The 22,636-nt window shown below is 49.6% G+C and overlaps 1 protein-coding gene across 11 annotated transcripts in view; it reads left to right on the top strand.

Annotated features, from left to right (window-relative positions):
* The window catches only part of ptprsa (protein tyrosine phosphatase receptor type Sa), a 152,370-nt gene that overhangs the window by 115,625 nt on the left and 14,109 nt on the right, over positions 1 to 22,636 (top strand). For 7 of the 11 annotated variants that reach the window (XM_029828670.1, XM_029828671.1, XM_029828674.1 and 4 more), the window contains 12 exons: positions 257 to 374; positions 4,311 to 4,904; positions 5,883 to 5,974; positions 6,123 to 6,373; positions 6,445 to 6,532; positions 6,989 to 7,201; positions 7,316 to 7,476; positions 9,219 to 9,230; positions 9,442 to 9,557; positions 16,034 to 16,131; positions 19,344 to 19,467; positions 21,213 to 21,388. In XM_029828670.1, the coding sequence (XP_029684530.1) occupies positions 257 to 374; positions 4,311 to 4,904; positions 5,883 to 5,974; positions 6,123 to 6,373; positions 6,445 to 6,532; positions 6,989 to 7,201; positions 7,316 to 7,476; positions 9,219 to 9,230; positions 9,442 to 9,557; positions 16,034 to 16,131; positions 19,344 to 19,467; positions 21,213 to 21,388 (2,043 nt within the window). The remainder of the gene's footprint in view (positions 1 to 256; positions 375 to 4,310; positions 4,905 to 5,882; positions 5,975 to 6,122; positions 6,374 to 6,444; positions 6,533 to 6,988; positions 7,202 to 7,315; positions 7,477 to 9,218; positions 9,231 to 9,441; positions 9,558 to 16,033; positions 16,132 to 19,343; positions 19,468 to 21,212; positions 21,389 to 22,636) is intronic. The other 4 variants (XM_029828676.1, XM_029828678.1, XM_029828677.1 and 1 more) reach the window with 2 other exon arrangements.

Genomic DNA, 22,636 nt, shown 5'->3' with positions numbered 1-22,636 from the left:
TTTACATCCTAAATGTCCCTCCCACTCCGTTGCTGCTCTTATGGATTTACGAAACGGAACGGTCTTCTGACGCTCAGCAGGAGACGCTACGTTTAATGCATGCCTTGTAAAGAATAAATAAAAGGAAGTACTTAGCTTGTCTTCTGCTTAGGGGTGTGTGTCCTGCATGAAATGGGGGTCGGATCATCAAAAATTGAAGGCGCCTTTTAAACCTTTTCTTCCTCCTCCTTTTTATTTTCCCCTCATCTCCCTTTAGGAAATGGTCATTGGAGGACTCAAGCCAGACACCACCTATTCCATCACGGTGGCTGCGTACACCACCAAAGGCGACGGTGCGCGCAGCAAGCCCAAACTGGTGGTGACCAAAGGTGCAGGTCAGTCTCGTTTGGGGTCTTTTTGCTGCAATGAACTGCAGTTTGTGGATGAATGCGACGGCCCAGAATGCGGCTCTACTTTTTGAGGCTTCCTTTCACATTTTCCGCCGGAGAATTTTGTATCGGGGAGACGGCATGAATTATTTTGAGGTTTCCACGTTTCAGATAGATTATGACGGCTCCAGTATCCCTGTTGGGTCGTTTGTTTGAGCTTTAGGAATGAAATACCAGAGGCTAATGTTTGCACGCTACAAAGCCTGTTCTTCTTTTGAACTCTCTCCCTTGTTACCACCGTTAGGCACACAAGTTTAACAAGACCACTTGAGCCTGTTTGGAAGCTAGCGGCATTAGCATGAACATGAGGCCGCCTGCCTGGGAGTATGAAAGCCTTCTTCCAGAAAATTGAAGGCAGCAAGCCAATATAAAAGCACTGTGTTGCGTTAGCATCTGTGCCAGTTAGTACTGGGATGCCTCAAACAATCATGGACACAACTTCATATTTTACCAGGCTGCGGTTTATATTATTCATTAGGAACATACATAATGTATGCTACACCATAGCAACTTAGAATCTAGTTGTAATTTATAATGGTTTATGTGATATAATAATGATTACAGGAATATTAAGAATTGTTTAATAATCACGGTCTCAAGTCTTTTGCCCCCAATTCTAAGGTCCTATGTCAATGCAACATATCTGCTAATCGCTGTTCCAAAGATTTCATCTCTCAGAGCTGCATTATGATCGTTAAATTAAAAGTTTTGTAATTGTAGTGCATGTGCCCAGAGGGTGTTTACAAGAAAATCAGCACGTTAAGGACAGTCATAATTAATCACAAGCATATTATACGTTAGCATTGTTTACTTGCTGAAGTAAGGGGTTAAATCAGTGCAAGAGCTGCAAAATGGGCTTTTAATAGCTACTAACATGCTACAAATCTTTTAATGATGAATATGCCAAACAACACTAATTGAAATCTGAAATATTTATGAACGCTTCTAACTATTGGCACACTATTGTCCATTATTTATGTGTAGAATTCATTATAGGTGTTGGCGTCATAATAAATTCAGATTTTCAGAAAGCAGAGTCATTATGTGTAAATGCCGATTACAGGAAAGGCCTCCATATAAAGCTCCATTAAAAAAGGATTATGTTTTTTCCTGCTTAACAAGAAAATGTCAAAACAAAAGGCGCTGTCACGTTCAGCTGTGAGGGAAATCTGTCACCTCGGGCTGCTTGTCAGGCCAGGCTGACTGTTCTCCCAGCTGTTTTCTTCCGTCCCACAGAGGCAGAACTTTGTGTTTTCGGTTCTACAAGTGTAAAGAGAAGGTTTCTGCTGTGAGGGAAGAATAAATAGCAAGGGGATGGGGTTGAGAAGCGGGGAGAGACGAGGCCTCGGCAGACGTTTTGGAGGTTAAGAGGGTTTTTTTTCACAGGCGTGGTTGGATTGTGCAGCAAAGGGCAGGATTTTCAATGGAATATCTGAAAATGAAATTTGTTTTTCTGCTTATATGAGGTCCTAAGATGGAGTTCTTCTGTCTGCGGTGTCCGACCATCCCGGGGCTCAATCTTCAGACTCCGCTCACTAACCCACCACTGCCGCCAGAAAATGGAGGGCTTAGTCTTGTTGCCTCTCTAGCATGCAGAAACCCCTGAGTAGTAACTACAAGTGGAATATTTCTTGATGTCTCTTGGTGAGACACATGTCTTCCAGACATAAAAAAACCCTCCCTTGCCATGACTGTATCCAAAAGATCTTTCGGAAGGACTGAAAAACATGTAAAACTATGCTGCATTCTGTCATTCTGTAGCGAACGCACAGAATGACTGGCCACTAAAATACAGAAATTACCTTAGAAGTCATGCAGAACAAACATTCTTATGTGATTCATATCTTTGACTTTCACAAAATCTTAGGACAAAATATGAAAGAAATAGTTGCTGTAACAACGGTTATTGCCTTTACTCATCTTTCTTATCAGACATGCGCATCCATGACATTTAAACATCGAGCAACCATCGAAGTTATCCGTCTCCTTTGCTGCACACGTGCGAGAGTGAAGCAGCCAGAAAGTGCCTATACCCCTGATATACCCCTTATAGACAGTATATGGTTGTTTTCTGTGTGTGTGTGTGTGTTTGGGTGAGAGCGAATGTAATGCGCACAACAGCGGCAGGAAGTGAGAAGGAGTCCAGCGTTGCCTTTTCTCAATCAGGCTGAGGGAGCGTCAACAGCTGGCTGTTAATACCATGGCCTGATGGGAAACGTGCCACGAGACCCACAAGGAGGGATTGTCCCCAGGTCAAACCTGAAATGGACACATGGAGAGTGGAAGAAGGGGGGTGGAGTGAGAGAAAGACTGGGGAAAGGTTAGGAAATGAAAGGAGGGGGTGGGCAGTGTATGCTGGGAGACGAGGTGAGTCAGGGAAAGGTGTGTGTGTGTGTATGTGTGAACAGGGAGACAATCAAGGTGTCCAAGACTTACAGAATCACTCATGTACACACACCCACACACACGTGCACACATTTTTGTCCTCGAATCCCCGTTGGGCCCCCTTTGCTGCAGATTGCTTCTTGTCCCCGGTCACCTTCATCATCCCCTCATTCATTCATTTTCGTGCCCTTGTTCTCCCTCTCATCACCCTGTAGCTCAACCCGTACCGCCACCCCCACCCCTGCACGGATCCATCTCCGCCCATCAGCCCTTATCAGTGCTCCCTGAGCGAAGGCAGAAGTCGCAGCTTTGAATTCATCAGCCAACAAGCACATTTTAAAATTCACGACCAAAAAAGATGCGAAAACTTGCATCTTTACGTGCATATATTGTATTGATTAGCTTTGAAATGACACCAGACCTACATTATGGAGCATTCATTTCATGCTGCACCCCCCCCCCCCCCCCCCCCCCCCAACGATCCATTAACAGAAAAGCTTCTGTCATCTTGCCGCCCTCCACCCACAAATAGCCAACTTTACTCAGAGAAAAGACCATTAGCAAACGGAAATGAGCAGTATAAGCAGAGGGAGACTGCACAGAGGGGATTGCATTTGTGTGTCTGTGTGTGTGTTGTGAGGCTTAGATGAGCAATATATACCCTATATCAAGGCCCGTACACACAGATACACACATACACAAACACACACAAGACGGCAAAAGGATACTTTTCTCCTGAGAATGGAATACTTTGTCCCAGACTAATGCCGCTCTCTTCAAATTACTTTAAAGTCCACGCTGGGCAACAGGCCAGAAACCTCTGTGTGCCGGTGCGGCGGTGATGCTGCTGCAGGAAATTCACGGTCCGTTCAAAAAAACATTCGACTGCTCGAGACGCAGAAAGTGAAAGAGAATTCCCGCGTTATCGTTTGCACTCGGGCTATTGGGCGTTTTAATTGCCAAGACTGAGCAGCTTCCTGCAATAAAGGAAATCCGCAAGATTTGCCTCTGCATCGTGCGTCTGGAGCCACGCTGAGGCGGACGAGGGAGAGGCGGGGCACGCCGTGGCTGTCAAACAGGAAACGGCTCGCAGAATGTCGGGACTCGAGTGGGCACCTGCCACACTTTCAGCCAGAAGCCTCCCATAGCTGTCAATCAACTGGATGGGTCCTTAAAAGTAGAGTTAAGGCAAGTCATCCTTAACGGCAACAAAACTGGGCCAGCCTGAAGAATGGTGTCTAGAGCCCCGCTGTGGGTCATCCATTTTACAACAAGTAATGGCTCTGGCTGCTCAAAGTTGCACTGTTAACTTTTAGCGGTGCCTTGCAGCACAGGGATGATTTAGGCTGGAGTCGACATGGATCATTTCTTTGGGTTGTGATGGTTGGCGTCATTAGTTTTAGTCCATTCTTTACCACTTTAGCCTTTAACCTAAATATATGTTCTCACCCTTTGGGGAAATATAGAAATTAAGCTTGTTTTCCTTTGTCCCTGCAGTGCCTGCTCCTCCCACTCTATCAGTGGCTCAAGACTCCGAGACAACGGCTGTGGTTCGCTGGGACCCGCCAGCTGTAACCGGCGGCACCGACCTGCAGGGCTACCGGCTGCAGTTTGGCAGGAAAGATGTTGCTCCTTTAGCCACGCTGGAATTTGCCCCTCAAGAAAGACAGTACTCTGTGAGCAGCATTCACAGAGGGGCCACGTATGTCTTTAAAATTTCAGCCAAGTGCAGGAGGGGCTTTGGGGAGGAAGCCACGGTGGAGCTCAGTGTGCCTGAAAACACACCAGGAGGATACCCTCAAATAAACGAGGGCTCCAACGTGACCTGCTGCTCCGTGCAGCTGTCTTGGAATCCGCCGATACTGGCGGAGAGAAATGGGGTAATCACAGAGTACACTTTGGCCTATAAAGAAGCCGGGACCGGAGGAGCGCCACGGGAGCTCCGCTTGCCCCCAAACCACTCCAGCTACGTGCTCAACAGCCTTAAACCCAACTCGGCATACGATGTGAAAATTCGCGCACACACCAGCATAGGTCCAGGGCCCTACAGCCCGCCTATCCAGTATCGGACAATGGCCTTTGATCCAACAGGTAGGGCTTATATATTTCTTCCCCAGCCGGGTTGGCCGGGGGTTGGACATTGCTCTGCAACAGCACAAAATAGAAATGTGCCCCACCCCTTCCTTCAACCTCCTCCACTTCTCAACAACGAAAAAAGATTTGTTTTAAATGTGTTTGCTGTGGGATACTCACCTCACTTACCCCAACAAGGTAAAACCCAAGTCAGTCCGTTTAAAGTCAGTCACTTGAGTAAGAGGAGAGCAGCCTAGGTCTCCGAGGTAAGTGCTGGTTGGTCAGACACTCCTGTCAGTCATGCTTGCAACCCAAGCACAGTCACGCAGCGAATGCCATCTCACGTCCCCAGTGTTCAGACAAGGTAGGACCTCTGTCAAACCCACCACGTGACTACTAGAGCTTTTTAAGAGGATGTAGAGCAATTTGATTACTTTTGCTTTTGGAATTCTTTTAAGAAATGCTTTCTCTCTGCACCCCCTTCTTATTCAACTGCTCCACCCCTCCTCCCCCCCCCCCCCCTCCCTGAATAGGGCAACCTTGTGGCATGGCATCACCCCGATGCACTGCTGCTGACTGTAGGCATGCTGTTTTTGGGGTCTGTCTCTGTGCCCTCCTGGCAGCTCACTGGTAGCACCAACCCAGACTCTGTGCAAGTGTAGGAATTGTTGGCTCTCGGCCCTGAATCCTCGGCAGGTTTGCGTTTTCAAAGCTAGCGTGAGCCGGGTTGGCACTACCCAGAAGGCTTAGCCAGTGGACACACCCTTGTGTTGCGTGGGGTTTTGTCGTCCATCAGTCCTCTGTACCGTGTGTCCTAACCAGTGGCATTGCCTCTCTCACAGCCAATCACAGCTCACCTTTACACTCACTCTCCAACCCAGAGGAGCGTGGCGGGGAAACCTGTCTTTTGTATCTTTACATTGATCCCACCGCCTGTTCAGTTTGCTGATGCACGTTTTCCGTTTTATTTCTTTCTTCTGCTCGTCCGCTCGACAGATGTTCCAAAGAATTTCACAGTCAAGTGGGCCACCAAGACCACCGTGGTGATTGCGTGGAAGTACAATCAAAGGTCTCCCTTCAACTGCACGGTGAGTTTGGAGATTGCACGATAAAAGTGGATGTTAATTCAAAAGTGGATGTTAATCCAGTGTTTATGTTATTCGTTATTATTGAATTAATGATTAATATATTAACATGAATTACTCACCACTATCTTTGGGTTCTCTGTTACACCAGATTGAGTACAACCGTCAGAAGATGGTCGTAGATGCCAAAAAGATGAGGGTCCTAATCAACGGGCTAAAACACAACACCAGCTACAACTTTACCGTGACCTGCCAAGAAAGCACGGACGGCGGCCCGAGACACCGCGTGACTGCCAAGACCGCACCTTTCATTCTGCTCAAGAAGCCCAAGCTGGACCTCTTGGCTAAACCGGAGAACATGCTCACCATGTTCTTCTCACCCGTAGATGTCAAGGATGTCAGGTGAGCAACGACATAAAAATGTATCCAATAATCCTACATGTTTGGATTCGGTGACTTATTCGTCTTTCCAGGAACTTCTATGTGGTAGTCGTACCTCTGAAGAGGAAACCAGGAACGATAAAGAACCTCATCAACCCTGATGAGATGGACATGGAAGAGGTACGATATGTGGGGGGAAAAAGCACCTAAATTATGTCCCGGACACAATACGAGCCTTCTCAGTGGTTCAGGATCGAAATATTTGAGAAGCATCCTTGTCAGTTATGTTAATATTTCCCCTAAAGCAAAAGGGGTCATTACACGTTCACCCGGTCCACTTTCTGTCTCCTGGGGACAACTAGAATACCAGATCTGCCACATCTGCCAGGCCTAGGCAGCCAAGTCCTGAGATTCCCAGTCAGGCCGGGTTTTCTGTCCTACCTGGTAGACAACTGATTTCCCCATGGAAACAGGGATCCCAGGTGGAGATGCATATCTATCTGCTTAGACAGAAAACCCGGCCCGTCCGTGGCATCGGGTTCCCTCCGGGTTCCCTCCCCCTCGCTTCATTGTGTCATTTTGTCGACGCTTAAAATTGGAAAGTAAACATCACAGTAAAGCTTATTGTGCCTTTAGCTGTTAAGAGACGTGACTCCAAAGCGCCGCTCGCGCCGACAGCTGGCTCAGCTGGACCAGAGGAGCCCTTACATCACCGCCTGTTTCAAGCAGCTGCCGTCCAGCTTCACGGTGGGAACTGACCATAGCTACAGCAACTGTGAGAACAAACCCCTGGAATCAGGTCAGGAGTATGTCTTCTTCCTGCTGGCTGAGCTCAGTAGCACCGCAGGGGTGAGTCAAACTTTCAGTGTTTTCATCGGAGGATTCTTTTCAAGTCGGCAAAGTCGCACTGGACATTTTTCAATGCTCCTTTTGTGGCGTTTCTCCTTGATTTTCCCTGCACAGAAAATGTTCGCCACCAGCGCTTACACCGACACGGTGATAACCCCGGTGCAGGTTGACCCCCTGCCCATCGAGACGGGCGATGGGCTCATATGGGTGGTGGGCCCAGTGCTCGCCGTGGTCTTCATCATCTGTATCGTCATCGCCATCCTCTTATATAAGAAGTGAGTCGGTTCGGGATTTCCGTGGGCATCGTTTTGAGGATTCGGAGACGACATTGTTTCCGTTTTCCAACTTCAAATGACAGAAAACTGATCATCACGTTGCACCGGATGTACTGTATTTTCCGGACTATAGAGCGCACCTAAATATAAGCCACTAAAATTTCAAAGGAATATATATTTTGTCACATATAAACTGCTCTGTATTATAATCCGCCGATATCCAGGCTGAGAAATAAGATATTAAGAAAGCACCACCAGTGGATACACCTCTGCTCTCTGTGTTTGCCCAGTCCTCAAGAACGTCTTCACGTTCAGGCCACCTGCTTTTATGCCCTCTGAAAGCCTTTCTTGTCTTTTGGCATTGAATCAATTCTTCCCGCCGCCGCCGCCAACGTCTCACCATAGATTCATTAACGGCAGGCTGACGTGCAGCCGCTCTGTTTCCTTCACGGATAGCCAGATCGATGGACTTAAAAGCTGCATCTTGGGAATTTCTTCGTGTCTTTTCCATTATGAGGGGGTGAGGGTGTAAAAATGTCTCATTTTTGCACTTCGTGCTACAGCGCCCCCCTGAGGGGCAAAGAAGAATTCATAGAAAAGCCGCATCTCTGCATGAGCCACATGGTTCAAAGCGTGGGAGAAACGTAGCGGCTTATAGTCCGGAAAATACGGTATATTACATATATTTTGAATTGTTTTTGTTCGTTATGCTGGTGTTCATTTATTTTGGTTAAGCGCAGCAGCATTTCAGAGGTTTTCTCCCCATTTGAAGTTGAAGTTCCTCTGTCGGGGCTTTGAGCGATCGGGGCATTAATTGCATGTTGTGGGGCCCACTTAGAAAGGGCGGCTGGTGGTTTACATCCTCAGAAGCATGACATGGCATGTAAACATTTGTTTTCCTTGGAAAATGATGGGTCGGGATAAATGAGGGTGTATGAGAAAGCAGAGGGGGAGGCAACTGGTAAATGTTACCTAAAGAAGTAGGACGCCCTCCGAGGAGTCTGCGGAATTCTTGCATTATATTGAAAATAAAAACTGCAATTAGGAATCCTGCGGCAGGGTCCTCCATGTGTAGCTGGTGGGTTCACCATCCTTTAGCCCCTCCGACTGGGATGAGCAGCAGTCAGGGAGGGAGCGGTGGTGTCCACAGATATCAGGGAAGATGAGACAAGCGCAGCCTTCTACTGTCAGATGATCCCCGACTATCTGACCTTGCCTTAGCTCCATCTTGGTGGTTAGGGAGTGGAACACCTCTCCTTGGCTCTTTTTTTCTCCTTTCTCCCCTCTCTTTCTCTGCCCGCTCTGCCGTATCTCTGATCCGTCCTGCTCCCCGGTGAACGCCGTTTCCCGCCTCTGCCCTTGGCCCTGACATCACCCTCTCCCATCTGTGTCTGCGCCCTACTGCACACACGTCACCGCACACTTCGCAGCACACTGACACGGACAAAGAGCCCGAGACGCAGCCTGGCACATGCGGGCGCCTCTAGTCACGTTTCGCTCGGTAGTTCCTCACACACTGACACACACCTGTTGTACACACCTGCGCACGTGCGCCGCACTGTTTTGGATGCAGATGCGTTCTAACTAGCGTGTCCAGCGTTCACCCCTGTGAAATTTTGTGCTGTTCACTATTGATTTGTCTCTCCTCTTCTTGCCTCCCACTCCCCCCCCCCCCCCCTTTGTGCTGTGTTTTGCCACCTTTATACATTTATTTGACTTCTCGATGCTTTCTGTGGAAACAGCAAACCTGACAGGTAAGGTTTAGCTGTACGCTTGGCATTTACAGGGGAAGTGAAAGTAGCCTGCCTCAGCAAAGCAGATGTTTGTAATTATAGCGTGTGTGTGTGTGTGTGTGTGTGTGTGTGCGTGTGTGTGTGTTTACTTGCTTGAATTCTCAATTCCCCGTCCAAGTCCTTGTGTACTGAGAAGTAATTTTCTTCTTCTTGTCTCCTGGCTGCTCTCCAGTCGCAAAAGAAAAGAGTCGGAGCCTCGAACAAAGTGCCTGCTGAACAACACAGACATCGCCCCCCATCACCCCACAGACCCTGTGGAGATGAGACGCATCAACTTCCAAACTCCAGGTGAAGCAGCGGACACACACGCGCCACACACTCCCGTAGATGAGAATAAGAGCTGGGAAAGAGGACGCGTCCAAGAATGGCCCGACGTTCCATCCCATGTCGTTGGCATGAAGGAATCGGCCGGGATTTACGGCCGGCGTGTCGTTGTTCATGTCTTTGTCCTGGCAGCGCCGCATCAATCACAGTAATGGCTCTGCTACAACAGCCTCGCGTAGACAAGACAACATGACGCCTCCACCAGATGCAGGCCACGGAGTCGGATCTCGATCAAAAACATAATTTACCGCGACTATTAAGATCGTTGAAGAATTATAGCCTAATTAATTCAAATGGCGGTTTAATGATCTGTCTGACTGCAGGGACAGTAGATTAGGTCAGTCCTTTTAAAAGCAAACACACATCAGTTCATTGTTCCGCCAATCTTTAGATTTTTAGTTTTAATTGGCACTGTGTTGGATTTGTTATATTTATAAGAAAAAAAACATATTTTTACATTGAAATGATGCAAAAGGAGACATTTAAACGTGCGCCGATGTTCTTGGACGTCTCCGGCGTCATTTTTGACAAAATGTCCCATATTGGTGTGTTTGCCGTCGTTCGTATTCAGCGAGTATTTGGAAGCTTGCGCCCGTTGTGAGTGTTTAGCCGTTAGATTAAAATCCTATTCCGAGGTTCTCTTTTCAATTTGGTGCTCATCCACCCTAAATCTCAGCTTTAACAACAGCAAATTGGCTCTTATATGCTGGGACTCCATTTCAGACGCAGCCTGTCTTTCTGCTGGGTGAATAGCGAAGACGCGCGCGGCATCTTCGTTAGCTCCCTTTGTGCGTCACCATTTGACGGTAATTACTTTTGATCACAGGTTATTGGTACGTTTAGGGGAACGCCGTAAACAGATGTGACTGGTTCCTCCGGAGTTAGCCCAGCAGTGTTCCACTTGATGGATTATTGGATGGATTATTTGAATTATCTCCTGTTATTTTGACTGAGGCCAGGAACGTGCGCTTCATTGTCAAAGCACCTTTGTCACATGTTAAACGGAATGTCGGGAAAAGAGCAAATCCTCAAGAGGTGGAGTAAATATGCGGAGTGGGTTTTTTTTGTGTTCTCTCCTTTTTCCATCACATTCTCCCCTCCTGTCTGTCTCCTAGCCTAGTTGTCTCTCTACCATCTGTCATCCGCAGCTCCATCAAAGGCTCGGATTTCAAAATGGGGCATTTCTTTCAGCATTTGTGCCTTGGTTTTAAAAAAAAAAGAGAAGAAGAGATTTTCACATTAGAGGAGAGGAATATGAGAGCAGGAGGATATGCAGTGAAATGAGGAGCGGTGGGAGACGGGTTGCTGTCTACACCTGTTCGACCCAAATATCATCTGCATTTGGCCAGAAAACTACGGGTCTCTAATCACTACATTCTTTTAACTACAACTGCTCGTATTTGACGAGCTTGGGTTGCCTGGACGGCCACCTGGCGCCGTTTCTGTTAAACTCCGTGATCAGAGCCTTAAAATCTGCGGCCACAGTGACTCCCTGGTTGGGTTTGCTAACGGACAGGCGGCGTCAGTGACGCAAGGAGGCAAATGGGGTTATTGTAGAAGTCCCCGGGCCGCCTGTTACCGGCTGCATGCCGCCCTTCTTGGTTTGATTGATTCAGATGCTCCGCGAAGCTGAATTTCACGCCGCGTGCATTCAGAGGGGTTCTGAGAGCTCTCGGTGCATCGCTGTTGGTGTAATGATCATGGTCCTTCCTGCTGTTTGTCTCAATGACTTCCAGTGCCTTCCTCGCTTAAATAACATCTGTTTCGGCGCCTCGCTCACGCTCACCTCTGCACGCTGAGACTCGGAGTATAGACGGAGTATCCAGAACTGGGTGAAGTTGTTATCTGCGCACCCTGGGAATTTAATTTGAACGGACATTTGAACCCAATTAAGTGGGTCGGTGAGCATTTGCGAACGTCCCCGTCACCTAATGGCAACCATTGTTCAAACGAGCATGCTAGCAGCGCACTAATGCGCGGCTCCGGTCCAGCAGTGCATATGCCACATCAGCAGCGTGCACTCGCTGCCCCCGAGTGCTGCAGGACAGCGAAAGAGAATCCGATTATGATGATGTCTCCTTAAAGGCCGGGCCGATGCATGTGGTCGAGTGTGTGCGTGCTGTGCACTTTGTGCTGTGGGTCACGTGACACCCTTTAACTACTTGAAGAGCATATTGGCACATTTTGTCATTATCTCCATCGCCGCCTGAGGGTTAATTGGCAAATGGGGCCAAAGTAATGAAGCAGCACGACTCATTTCAAATCTGCAGCGCGTCCAATCAGCCCGTTAGCTCAGTCGTTTCTTCCGAGACAAACGCGTCTCCTACCGGAGGAAAAAAGAGCTTTTTGTTGGAACCGAAAGCAGGTGGACCGAGGTTGTGGTTTTTCAACGCGCAGCACGGTTCTGATGTCTTTCCTGTCCCACGCCGGCTCCGTCTGCGTTCCCTTCACGGCGCAGCCCCGTAATTCTCCCAGAGCACAAGGCTTCGCTAGCAGCCAGGCGCCTCTGGCCCGCACGTAACGCCGGCCTACATCCTTCTGCCGCCCCCACCTACAGCTGTAAACATCGCGCCCGGCCCACCCCAGCGAGCGTGTGCGCCCGCCAGCGCGACATCAACGCAATCAGACACGCTCCCTCCTGCTGCGATGAATGACGTCTGGAGACGGTGGATCAGAGCACCCCCTGCCAGGTTTAATTAGTCATTGTCACAAATCAATTAGGAGGAGGGAGGGAGCTCAAACGTCTTCATTCCTCGCCTCTTATTCAGCACTTCTGGCCTGTCGTCCTCCCAGAAATGGGTAAACCCAGTACAGCACACTTGCTGTTCAGTGAAAGAGAAGTTAAAAAGATCTCTTTAGCAGCCACCTTTTCACGTTAGTAATAAAAAGAGTCTTCCATTTTAGCTCTTTTGCCACCACAGACGAGTGAGCAAAGCAAAATTCTTACCGGGCAAAATTTCCCATCAACCTATTTCCAGGACAGATACGCGGTTGATGTTGGAGCAGATGGCTCATTTTTGGTTTAATAGCCGCTGCGACGCGGCGGAATCTGGACAGAAGCGCAGGCTGCAGCCTCAGAAGCCTCTGCTGGAGCAGATAAGACCATCAGCGAGCGCCATCGGCGCCGGCTCCAGAGCTGTCAGGGAAGAATGTGGACACATTTCCACACCTTTCACTCCGAATGCCTGAGCAACAAACTGCAGACAAAGGAGACTTTTAGAGTTGGTTTTCATCAGGAAATCCACACTGATTTTTTCCCCCTGTTCTCCTTCCTGCCAGCGGCCCCTTCTCGCTGCTTATTTAAGCTTCAAGACGGCCGACACTTTATCCCTGACCTCCGTGACCTTTTCCATGGTGCCCACAGTCAAATATCAGAAGGGTTCATATTGTCTTGGGCTGAAATTCCCATTTGTGTTTGGATTTTTGTGTGTTCTGTCAGCCTGTTCTTGTTGTGAAACATGTGTCTGACGCAGGTTCTCATCTTTAAATGATCTCTGCTGTCCCCCACAGATTCGGGTCTAAGCAGCCCTCAGAGTGACGCAGAATTTGACTCTGAAAGTTAGTCTCCACGGTTCTGGCATCAGCATGGCTTGCCTCCCTTCACCAATTAAACTCAGCCTTTATTTTACACACCGCGAAGCTAAAGTCCAGTGCTAACTGGGCTGTTTAGCTGCTGTGTTTCTGTGGTAATTAACGTGAGTCACTCAGGCTTTTTGGCTGCTCATTAATCCAACAAGCATAAATAACCGTGTGTTCTGATGTGGAGATGATTGAGAAGTGATTCATTATTGTGAATTTCCTTTTACAGAATTACAAGAGCTTGGTTTCTTTCTTCCTCCTGTCGTCCCCCCCCCCCCAACGTCCTCCATTCCCCTTCCCTCCCCTTCACCAGCACTGCTCCATTTCCGTTCTGAAGTAACGCGCTCTTTCTGCGCTAAGAGATAACGAGCCGAATTAATTAAAGCAGCTGCAAACAATGGCTCGACAGTTGATACCCGCCCCACCTCTGCTGACTGCAGAGGAATCATCCAAGTGGGGGGGGGGGCTCCTCTCTTTCCCTCGCTTTATTTCTGCCGCTCTGGTTTTCGTACCAGCAGACAGGCGTCGTGGTGAACGGGCTTTTAGGTAGAGAGGATGTTTCGCCTTATCGGGAGTTATCGCCACAGTCCTCGGGCGCGGACACGGATCGCTAGATTTCAAATGTGCAATTAGTTGCTAGTTTTATTGCCCCCGTGCTCATTGATCATGGGAGGGGATGGGGGGGAGGAAGAGGAACTTGAAGAGGAAGACGAGGGCTTTGGCAGGGAGAGAGGAGAGAAATAACAACAGGCTGTCCTTGGATGACTTTGCTGCCGTGTGGGTTACAGCAAAGGCTGGCTTTGGGAATAAATACAGGAACAAATCGGACACAGTGGACTCGATGGTCTTGAGAACCGGGGGGGGGCTGATAACATAACCAGTCACTGGAAGCGGCAAATCGAACGGATTAAAAAAAAAAAATCTCTCCAGCTTCCTCACACGTCAGAGTAAAGTTTAGGGCTAATATAAAAAAACAAAAACGGTTGCACGCCCCACCCTCAAATATCCCGCTGGCAGCCTGTCGCCCTTTATCGGGATGAGGAGAAATATTATTCCGACCTGTAGCCGGTGTTGAAACATGCGGGCGGTGAAGTGGGCAGTAAAAACAAACTGAAAGGAGACTGATGGAGTGTGGGGATGTCAGGAGCTCATGGAGACAGAAGACAAGCTGTCCACACACACACGCACACACACACACACGCGCACGCACACGCGCGCGCGCACACACACACACACCGAGGAGGCCTCTGACTCTTCAACAACAACCTTCTCCTGTCCGTGTCCTCGGCTACGCGTGACGCCAGACTCCAGGTTCTTCCTTGAGCGTTGCGCTGCGTCCATCCGGCTGCAGCATCCGGAATCATCTCCGGTAATCTTCGTGTAATCGACGCAGCAGCTTCGTTCCGCCGGCGTTCCTAATTTACCGTCCCTAATGAAGACTGTGGGTACAAAAGCAGCCCAGACACTCGAGGCCCCCTTGACATTGGCGGGACCGTTTGAAGAATTTTGAAAGGGAGGGAAATTAAGGCCGGTTAATCTGGTTACGCTTCTAAAGCCTCTCGTGCGTCTATTTTTTTTTCTTTTTTTTTTTTTTTGCAACGAGATTTCATCATATCGTCGACTTTTTGACCTTGAGACTGAGAGACTGCGTTAAAGCGCTCAGTGTTGCCAGTGAGCTGGCAGGGCCGGAGCTGCGATCTATGGCTGCCTCATATTCCATTACATGGCCCCAGCATTATGTTCATAAATGGATTAGTGACTGGGGTGCACAGCAGTGCAGATAATATTGTGGCAAAAGCAATGCAATATTCAGTGGATATTGGAGTAAGGCGAAGAAATAATAAATCTCACTATTTTTGCCAATTGGGGAGCTGGTTCTCCCTCACAGCCGCTTGGGATGTACGGTAGAACGATTTGGGAGTGGAAAAATGTTGGATGTGAACCCGGCACTGGCTGTCTCTCTCTGATTTTGGAGGGTCTTCATGTTCCGGTTTGAGGGAAGCAACAGAAGGGGGAGGGGGTGGGAGAACTGGCAGGCTGGAATGGAGCAGCTCACACTGTCACTCAACATCACTCACACTCCTAAACTCCCTTTATTCTCCTCCCTGTGAGCCCCCTCCAGGTCAGGGCTCCTTGAATAAATACCTCTCTCTGGAGCGGTCAGGCCGGTCTGAACTTTCAACGTGTCAACTTTCCAACAACGCTGCATAACTGGAGCTTTAGAGATTACGGATAGAGCAGGACTAGGCCTGTGGGATATTTCACCCCATTGAAAAGCGGTTTTCGATGCTCCTCTCTCATCCTTCTCTTTGATTGAGGGGCGCCGCTGCATATAATAAAGCTCAAATGTTGAGAGAAATGATCAATTGGACGCTGTCGGGGCAGAGGTAATGAAAGAAGGAGGACTTTAGAGTGGAATCTAACAGTCCTGCCTCCAGTAAAACCATCGTCAAAGACATATTTCAGGTCAAAGTTTCGTCACCCGGGACTGAATTCGCTTCATCAGGAGTTCAACAAGCTCCAATATGACTGACTGGCTGTCTTTTTCTCCCGGATTTTTCCTATTTATTGGTTTTAGTAGTCCAAGCATTTCATCTTTTGGGCTGCAGATGTGCGCTGCAAAATTCTTTGAGCTCTGGCCTGGTTCAGTCAAGCGCCGATAACGTCACTCTTTATTTTTTCCTTTGTGTGAAATTCACCGTGTTCTGCACAAGCTTCCCAAGCACCAAAGCCTTCCGTCGGTATATTAGCAGGAAATCCCCAGTCGTCAGTGTTTTCCAGTTGATATCTGCTGTGCTAACGGACTCCTTTCTCCTTCTCCTCCCCTGGGTGCGTCTTTCTTCTTTCTGTTTGATGAGCAGGCATGATGAATCACCCTCCCATCCCCATCTCCGAGCTGGCCGAGCACACAGAGCTCCTCAAGGCCAACGACAATCTGAAGCTCTCGCAGGAATATGAGGTGAGTGGGACAAAGGTTCAAAGGTCAAAGGTTCTGCTGCAGGAGTATCGATTTCTGTCCGATTGCATTTTCATTGCCAGCGCGCGTGCATGCGTGTGTGTGTGTGTGTGTGTGTGTGTGTGTGTGTGTGTGTGTGTGTGTGTGTGTGTGTGTGTCTGCCTGCTCTCCCTCAGGGGAAATGTCTGTTTCTGTTCCTTCGAGCCTTTTCTGTGGACTTGTTGACAACGTTAGAGGTTAGACCTGCCACTCAGTGGCGGTTCTTCCTGGCAGTGACAATTAAAACGACAAGACTACCTCAGAGACCTCAAGACTCAAGACCAAAGCCGTGCATTTCCCCCCTTATTTTAGTAGGGGTCCTCCGTGGCTGTGGGGGCCATCTGACCTGGAGCCCCCCAGCAGTATAGCCAGTGACGTAGTGATGAAATACTTCAAACCGTGCAGAGACCCCAGTTATTACCTGAAAAGGACCAAGGACCAAGGACCTGTCTATCAACAGGGGCGTCCCTGTTGATAGACGGCTGGGCCCAGGCAACACCGACACCCACTGCTGCACCCGACAGGAAGTCTTATGGATTCATTTGGATGTTAATAGGATCACAATGTCCCAGGAATTTTGAATAAACCTTGGGATTTCCAACATACTACTAAAAATGCATATTTTAGTAGCAAAGTCAAGACATTTTGTGGAATGTGAGTGTGAGATGTCTTGTACATGTGGGTGAGGACCACAACACGAATTTGACCCCCCGATTGACGCCAGTTTTGGGAAGTGTGGACATTCCGGTTGGTCCCCATTGAGGCTGTGTGAGACCTTTAAGGGTTAGAGGGAGTCCTCACAGGACTAGAAGAACAGTGTAGTTTAGCTAACAGCTGTCTGAGAGCTGAGCCCGCGGCGTAATAAATGACACCACAGTTGATTAGAAATCAGGAATGCTGAATCAGCCCTCGTTTGCATACGAGCAATATTCCCTCCCCGCCTTCCCTAACTCACGGCCCCCTCGCCCCCGCTGCACGCCGGCATTGTCGAGAGCAGGTAGAGCAGCTCGGATTGCTGTCACCGTGCCTGCTGGTGATTGTTGGAGGATAATGACTCCTCGTAGTGATCCGGCATTTCGCGGCTATCAATGATTCATAAATCCACATCGGAGCCGGGTCCAAATGGACAAGCTTGTTCCATTCGTGGGGAAGAGAGATGAGAGCCACGTAGCCAAAGTTGACACTTCGCTACAACAACTTCTAATTACTTGGCTTAAAGAGAGCATTAAACTGCCGGCACGCCTCCTCTCCCACTCCGTCTTGTTCGCTCCCTCGCCGTCACCGCGTTCCTTCCCCTCGGCCGCCCCTCCGAAAAAATAAATGACCAAATTAAATAGAGAAGTGTAATTTTAATTTTGTTATTTTCTTGATGAATGGCTGCTCGTCCGAGCGCCCCGGCTCACCGAGCGCGGCTCGACGGGGCTTTGACTGATTGGTTTTTAGCCGAGCGGGATGTGAGCGGGGAGGAAAGGGGGAGGGAAAAAAAGAGAAGTGGAGGGGAGAGAGATGAGGTACGGAGGCTGGGTTAATGATGGAACTTCAGTTGAGGGAGGAGAGAGAGAGCAGAGCCTCTCAGCTGAAGCGGGGAGATAAAGAGGAGATGATCTGACACATAAATGCCAACCACAAAGCACACTTGATTTATCCAGACGATGCCCGAGCAGCACAGTTGCATCGGAGTCAGAAGGTTCCGGGTTCAATTCCCACTTTGGTGCCCCCGCAGGTTTCCTCCTCCCCCACTCCCCAAACATGAACATCAGGTTGCGTCAGCCATGATTCAGCCATAATTCCTTAAAAAGACCCACATTTTTGGACTTGGAAGGCACGTGCACACACCCGCACGTGCACGTGCATCCCTAGTCCAAAGAGAAAATGAAAAATCAGTGCCATCGCCTCAGACAGGGGGTGTGACTATCAGAGAGGCGATAAGGAGAGAAAGAAGTGAGGACAAAAACACTGGAATTCTCTGGAGGTTGGAAAGATGCAGATAAGGAAGAGGAGAAGAGAGGGAGGAGAGGAGGGGAGGGGAGGGGAGAGGACAGAGGAGGAGATGAGGGGAGAGGAGAGGACAGAGGAGGAGAGGAGAGGACAGAGGAGGAGAGGGGAGGAGAAGAGAGGAGAGGATGGGAGAGGACAGAGGAGGAGATGAGGGGAGAGGGGAGGAGAGGAGGGGAGGAGAGGAGAGGAGAGGAGAGGAGAGGAGAGGAGAGGAGAGGATGGGAGAGGATGGGAGAGGACAGAGGAGGAGATGAGGGGAGAGGAGAGGGGAGGAGAGGAGGGGAGGAGAGGAGAGGAGAGGAGAGGAGAGGATGGGAGAGGACCGAGGAGGAGATGAGGGGAGAGGAGAGGGGAGGAGAGGAGGGAGGAGAGGAGGGGAGGAGAGAGGAGAGGATGGGAGGGGAGCGGGGAGGAGGAGAGGAGACAACAGAGGAGGAGGGGAGAGGAGAGGAGAGGATGGGAGGAGAGGAGGGGAGGGGAGAGGAAAGGAGAGGACAGAGGAGGGGAGAGGAGAGGACAGAGGAGGAGATGATGGGAAAGGGGAGGAGAGGAGGGGAGGAGGATGGGAGGAGAGGAGGGGAGGGGAGAGGATGGGAGGAGAGGAGAGGACAGAGGAGGAGATGAGGAGAGGAGAGGAGAGGAGAGGAGAGGAGAGGAGAGGAGAGGAGAGGAGAGGAGAGGAGAGGAGAGGAGGGGAGGGGAGGGGGAGCGGTAATGGAGAGAGATTAAAGCAGAGGAAGGCTCTGGTCGCTGTGACGATGGCTTGGAAGTTGTTAGCTTGGCCCAGTTGCTCCCCTCCCCCGGCTCAGTGCTCCAATGCAAATACTTTCCAGTCCTCCGTCTCGGGCTGACACGCGTCGCCAAACAACGGCTCGCTAATGGAATGCTTAATTATTCAGTCCAGACGCAGCACGTATGAGGGACGGCCGCACTGGTGGAGCCGTGCTTCGTGCCTCCCCCGGGGGCAGCGCTCCGTTCCCGTCATCAATACTGTTCTCTGCCTCTACGGTGACGGATCTGGCCAGAGTTGGGCTGATTTCGTGTTCCGTGTTCTCCTGTTCCTCCGAGGGAACTCGTGCTGTTATTGCCCCCCTGATTTCTCCCTCTCCTCTCCTCTCCTCATCTCTCTCTCTCTCTGTCACTCTGTGCATGTCCGGCACGCCTCGGGCCCTCATCAGTCCATCGATCCGGGCCAGCAGTTCACCTGGGAACACTCCAACCTGGAGGTGAACAAGCCCAAAAATCGTTACGCCAACGTCATCGCCTACGACCACTCCCGTGTCATCCTGGCGCCCATCGAAGGTAAGGCCGACCCACGCGCCTCAGATATGAGCTCGGGCCTTGATGGATCATTTGGGAAATTTCCATAATTATAAACCAGTTTAAGTCATTAGGAATGTGAACTGGAAAGACTCTCTACCTCCCTCTACTGGCCTAGACAGGGATGGGTTATAACAGTATGACGGAGACGGTCTTATTTAAAGAATTTGATCCATAAAATGGCAAAAGAGCGAACAGTTTTAGAATAAGCTGCACTCAAATGTCCGTCTGTGCACAACAACCCTGACAAACACTGACGTTCTCCAAACGATCAATGTAAATGTTGAAATTCCTGCAGTGGAACATCCCTTTGTGTTTAATCAGAGAGGAACAAAGGCAGAGAACACGAAGCAATGTTTAGATTCAGGACAAATTATTGACTGTGTCCGAGGAGCAGCAAACAACAGGGGGGGTCCGATTATTCCAGGTTGGGGGCTTGTTCCCCCACCTCGCTGTCACCAACTGCCCACGGCCTCGGTGCTCATCGTCCACACGCTCTTCCACGCGCTCCGGAATCTCCAGGGACGTTGTCAGAGGGACTCACCCTTCACGACTGACATCGCTCTGGTGTTGCGTCATCGCGGAAGCCAAGCGACTCTGCTTGGGTTTCAGAACAATTTGAGGCTGCAACAACCCTGGTGAGGAAGGTGGGAAAAAAAGATCCCCCGGAAAAAGGCCTCATCCATAAATACATAAATTAATCAAGTCTGAAATTTCTATTTTACACTGCAGCGGTTTTTGCCATTAGTTGCAGCAGGAGACGCGTTCATGCACGCCGCCTTTGTTCATTTAGCTAGGACGAAAGCCAAGGCAGCACCGTTGGCCTGAGCTACGTAGTATCTGTTTAATGATATTTGTCCCAGCCTTTAGTTCATTTTCTCCCCTTTGTTCAGGTCGGAACGGCTTCCCATCTCCTCATTACTTCGTTATTGTCCTCACTGAATTAGGGAAGAACTGCTTCTGTTATTTCTCTGACGTCGTTAATTTGTCAGGAAGGCTGTCGGCACAGATCCCCCGTCTGTTCTTCAAAGTTGCTTAAAATTCTGCTGTGATCTCGCAACAGCCTTGGCTTTTTTCTTTGGGGGGGGGGGGGGGCGCCAGCGAGCTTGAGAACAGTCTTCACCTCAACTCTGGGACGGCTCCGTGGTGAAATCTTGCAGTCAACCACGTGCTTGTTAGCGTTGGAGCATTCTGGGATCCTCTGATTCCATGTTCAGCCCAGCTATTTCCCGGCTCCGTGCACGGCCTCCTCCTCGCTCCTTCCCATTATCAGCTGCATCCCGTCCTCGTTGGTGGTGAATCAGGTGCGAGATGCCGCCTAAAGCGAGGCGGGCGCATGTGGCAAAGCGTTTGGTGAAGAAAGATACCAGTTTGACGAAGGCGGAGAGAGGCAGCAGCTCTGAGATTAGCGATTCGAAACAAGCGCAACGGCGTTCCGAACAATAGCCGGGGCGTTTTTGGAACGCCGGCCAGCTCTCGCCGGGCATTTCCAGCATTTTCCTCTGTCACATCCAGTTTGCACCTAAGACGTGTGAGGCCTCATTGCAAAAGACGGGCTGGAGTATTTCCATCTTCATTTAATGAAAAACAAGGTTAGCATGTGTGAAGCTCCAGATGGTGCAAATAGCGCCGGAATGACAAAAAAATCCTCAAATTGAAAGTTCCGAGCGAAAGCGAATTAGATGGCGGAAATTGATGGAGTTCCGTGGTTTTTTTCATTCTTCCAGGGATCACCGGTAGCGACTACATCAACGCCAACTACATCGACGGCTACAGGAAGCAGAATGCCTACATTGCCACTCAGGGTCCGTTACCGGAGACGTTCGGGGACTTCTGGAGGATGGTCTGGGAGCAGCGCTCCGCCACCGTCGTCATGATGACCCGGCTGGAGGAGAAATCACGGGTATGCACGGTCGCTTTTAAACCTTAAAACACATCTGATGAGTCGGCACGACCGCGGCACGGACCCTCGCCGGCTTGGGCTCCGTTTACGTTCTTTATTTGCAGTGACGTGCACACGCTGCTGCGCGTTCCCCGCGGCGCCGCCAGCTCACAAGCTGCCGCGCTTTCACTTCACAGGGCAGAAACTAAAATTAAACTGCAACAGAGGGCCTTGAGATTTTTTTCTTTCTTTTCCCCTCTGTATGTGTGACCAGTGCCTCCCACAACCATCTGTTGAGGCAGGAAGTTAGAGGATAAAGAGCAAAGAGAGCGTTGGCAAACTCTCACAAAGGAAGAAGGAGACTGTTTTTCTGTCTTTGGGTAGTTTAAATACATGAATGAGGTTCTTAATATTATATAGCCGGAGCTCTTCATTCCTGCTTTATTTTTATGTATTTTCTTGAAAGAACATCACGCTGCACTTTGGGAAATAACAAATAAGTGGAATTTCCGGACAGGTGGTTTTAGCGTTGATGTAGTAACGGGTTGTTGTCTGTAGGGGGCGTTGTTTAAAAATCATAGTCAGTAGGTAATAAACTCCTGTTCACTCAAGAGGTTTGCTTATCACACACTTATTTATGTTCCCACCAGTTTTCCTGATCGTGTGAGTGGATGAGGATTCCAAACACACGGGAAGGTGTCGTTTTTGGGGTTTTTTTTGATAAATGTGTCCGGCAGTGACCACAAAGCCGACGGGTCAGAAAGCGACGCTACCATGTTTCTCTCTCTCTCACACACACCGGGCGCCTGCACTCATTTCGCGTCCCTCCGTCCCTGTTCAGTTCTTTACCGATCCTCCGTCCCCCTCCTGTCAAACGCAATCAGGACTGGTGGGTGGTCCGAGTTGGCCGCCTCAGCAGGAAATGGGAGAGGAATCCGGGGTGAGGCGTCTCTCCCTCCCCGGCCATCACATTTCATCTGATGTCCACTGGCATCACATCCCATATTGTATCAATCTTGAGTGGGATGGCGCCGAGGGGTGGGGTGGAGTTGGTGGGGGGGCTGGAGTGAGCCCAGGATGGCTTTTTCAAGGTGTTCTGTAGAACAGCTGGATAAAATGGTGGATAAGTGGGATTACACCAAGCCCTGGCCCCTTTACGCCAAATGGGCTTTCATTTTAATTAATAAAGCGTTAATTGCAAACTGATTCTCTCTGTATTTCTTTACGGATTACCAGCATCTGTACGATCACACGTTTCTCTACTGACGC

The sequence above is a fragment of the Takifugu rubripes genome, chromosome 20 (genome assembly GCF_901000725.2).
Source record: "Takifugu rubripes chromosome 20, fTakRub1.2, whole genome shotgun sequence".
NCBI classification, from domain to species: Eukaryota; Metazoa; Chordata; class Actinopteri; order Tetraodontiformes; family Tetraodontidae; genus Takifugu; species Takifugu rubripes.
The sequence above is the reverse complement of the archived record's forward strand: the minus strand, read 5'-3'. Positions and strand labels throughout refer to the sequence as shown.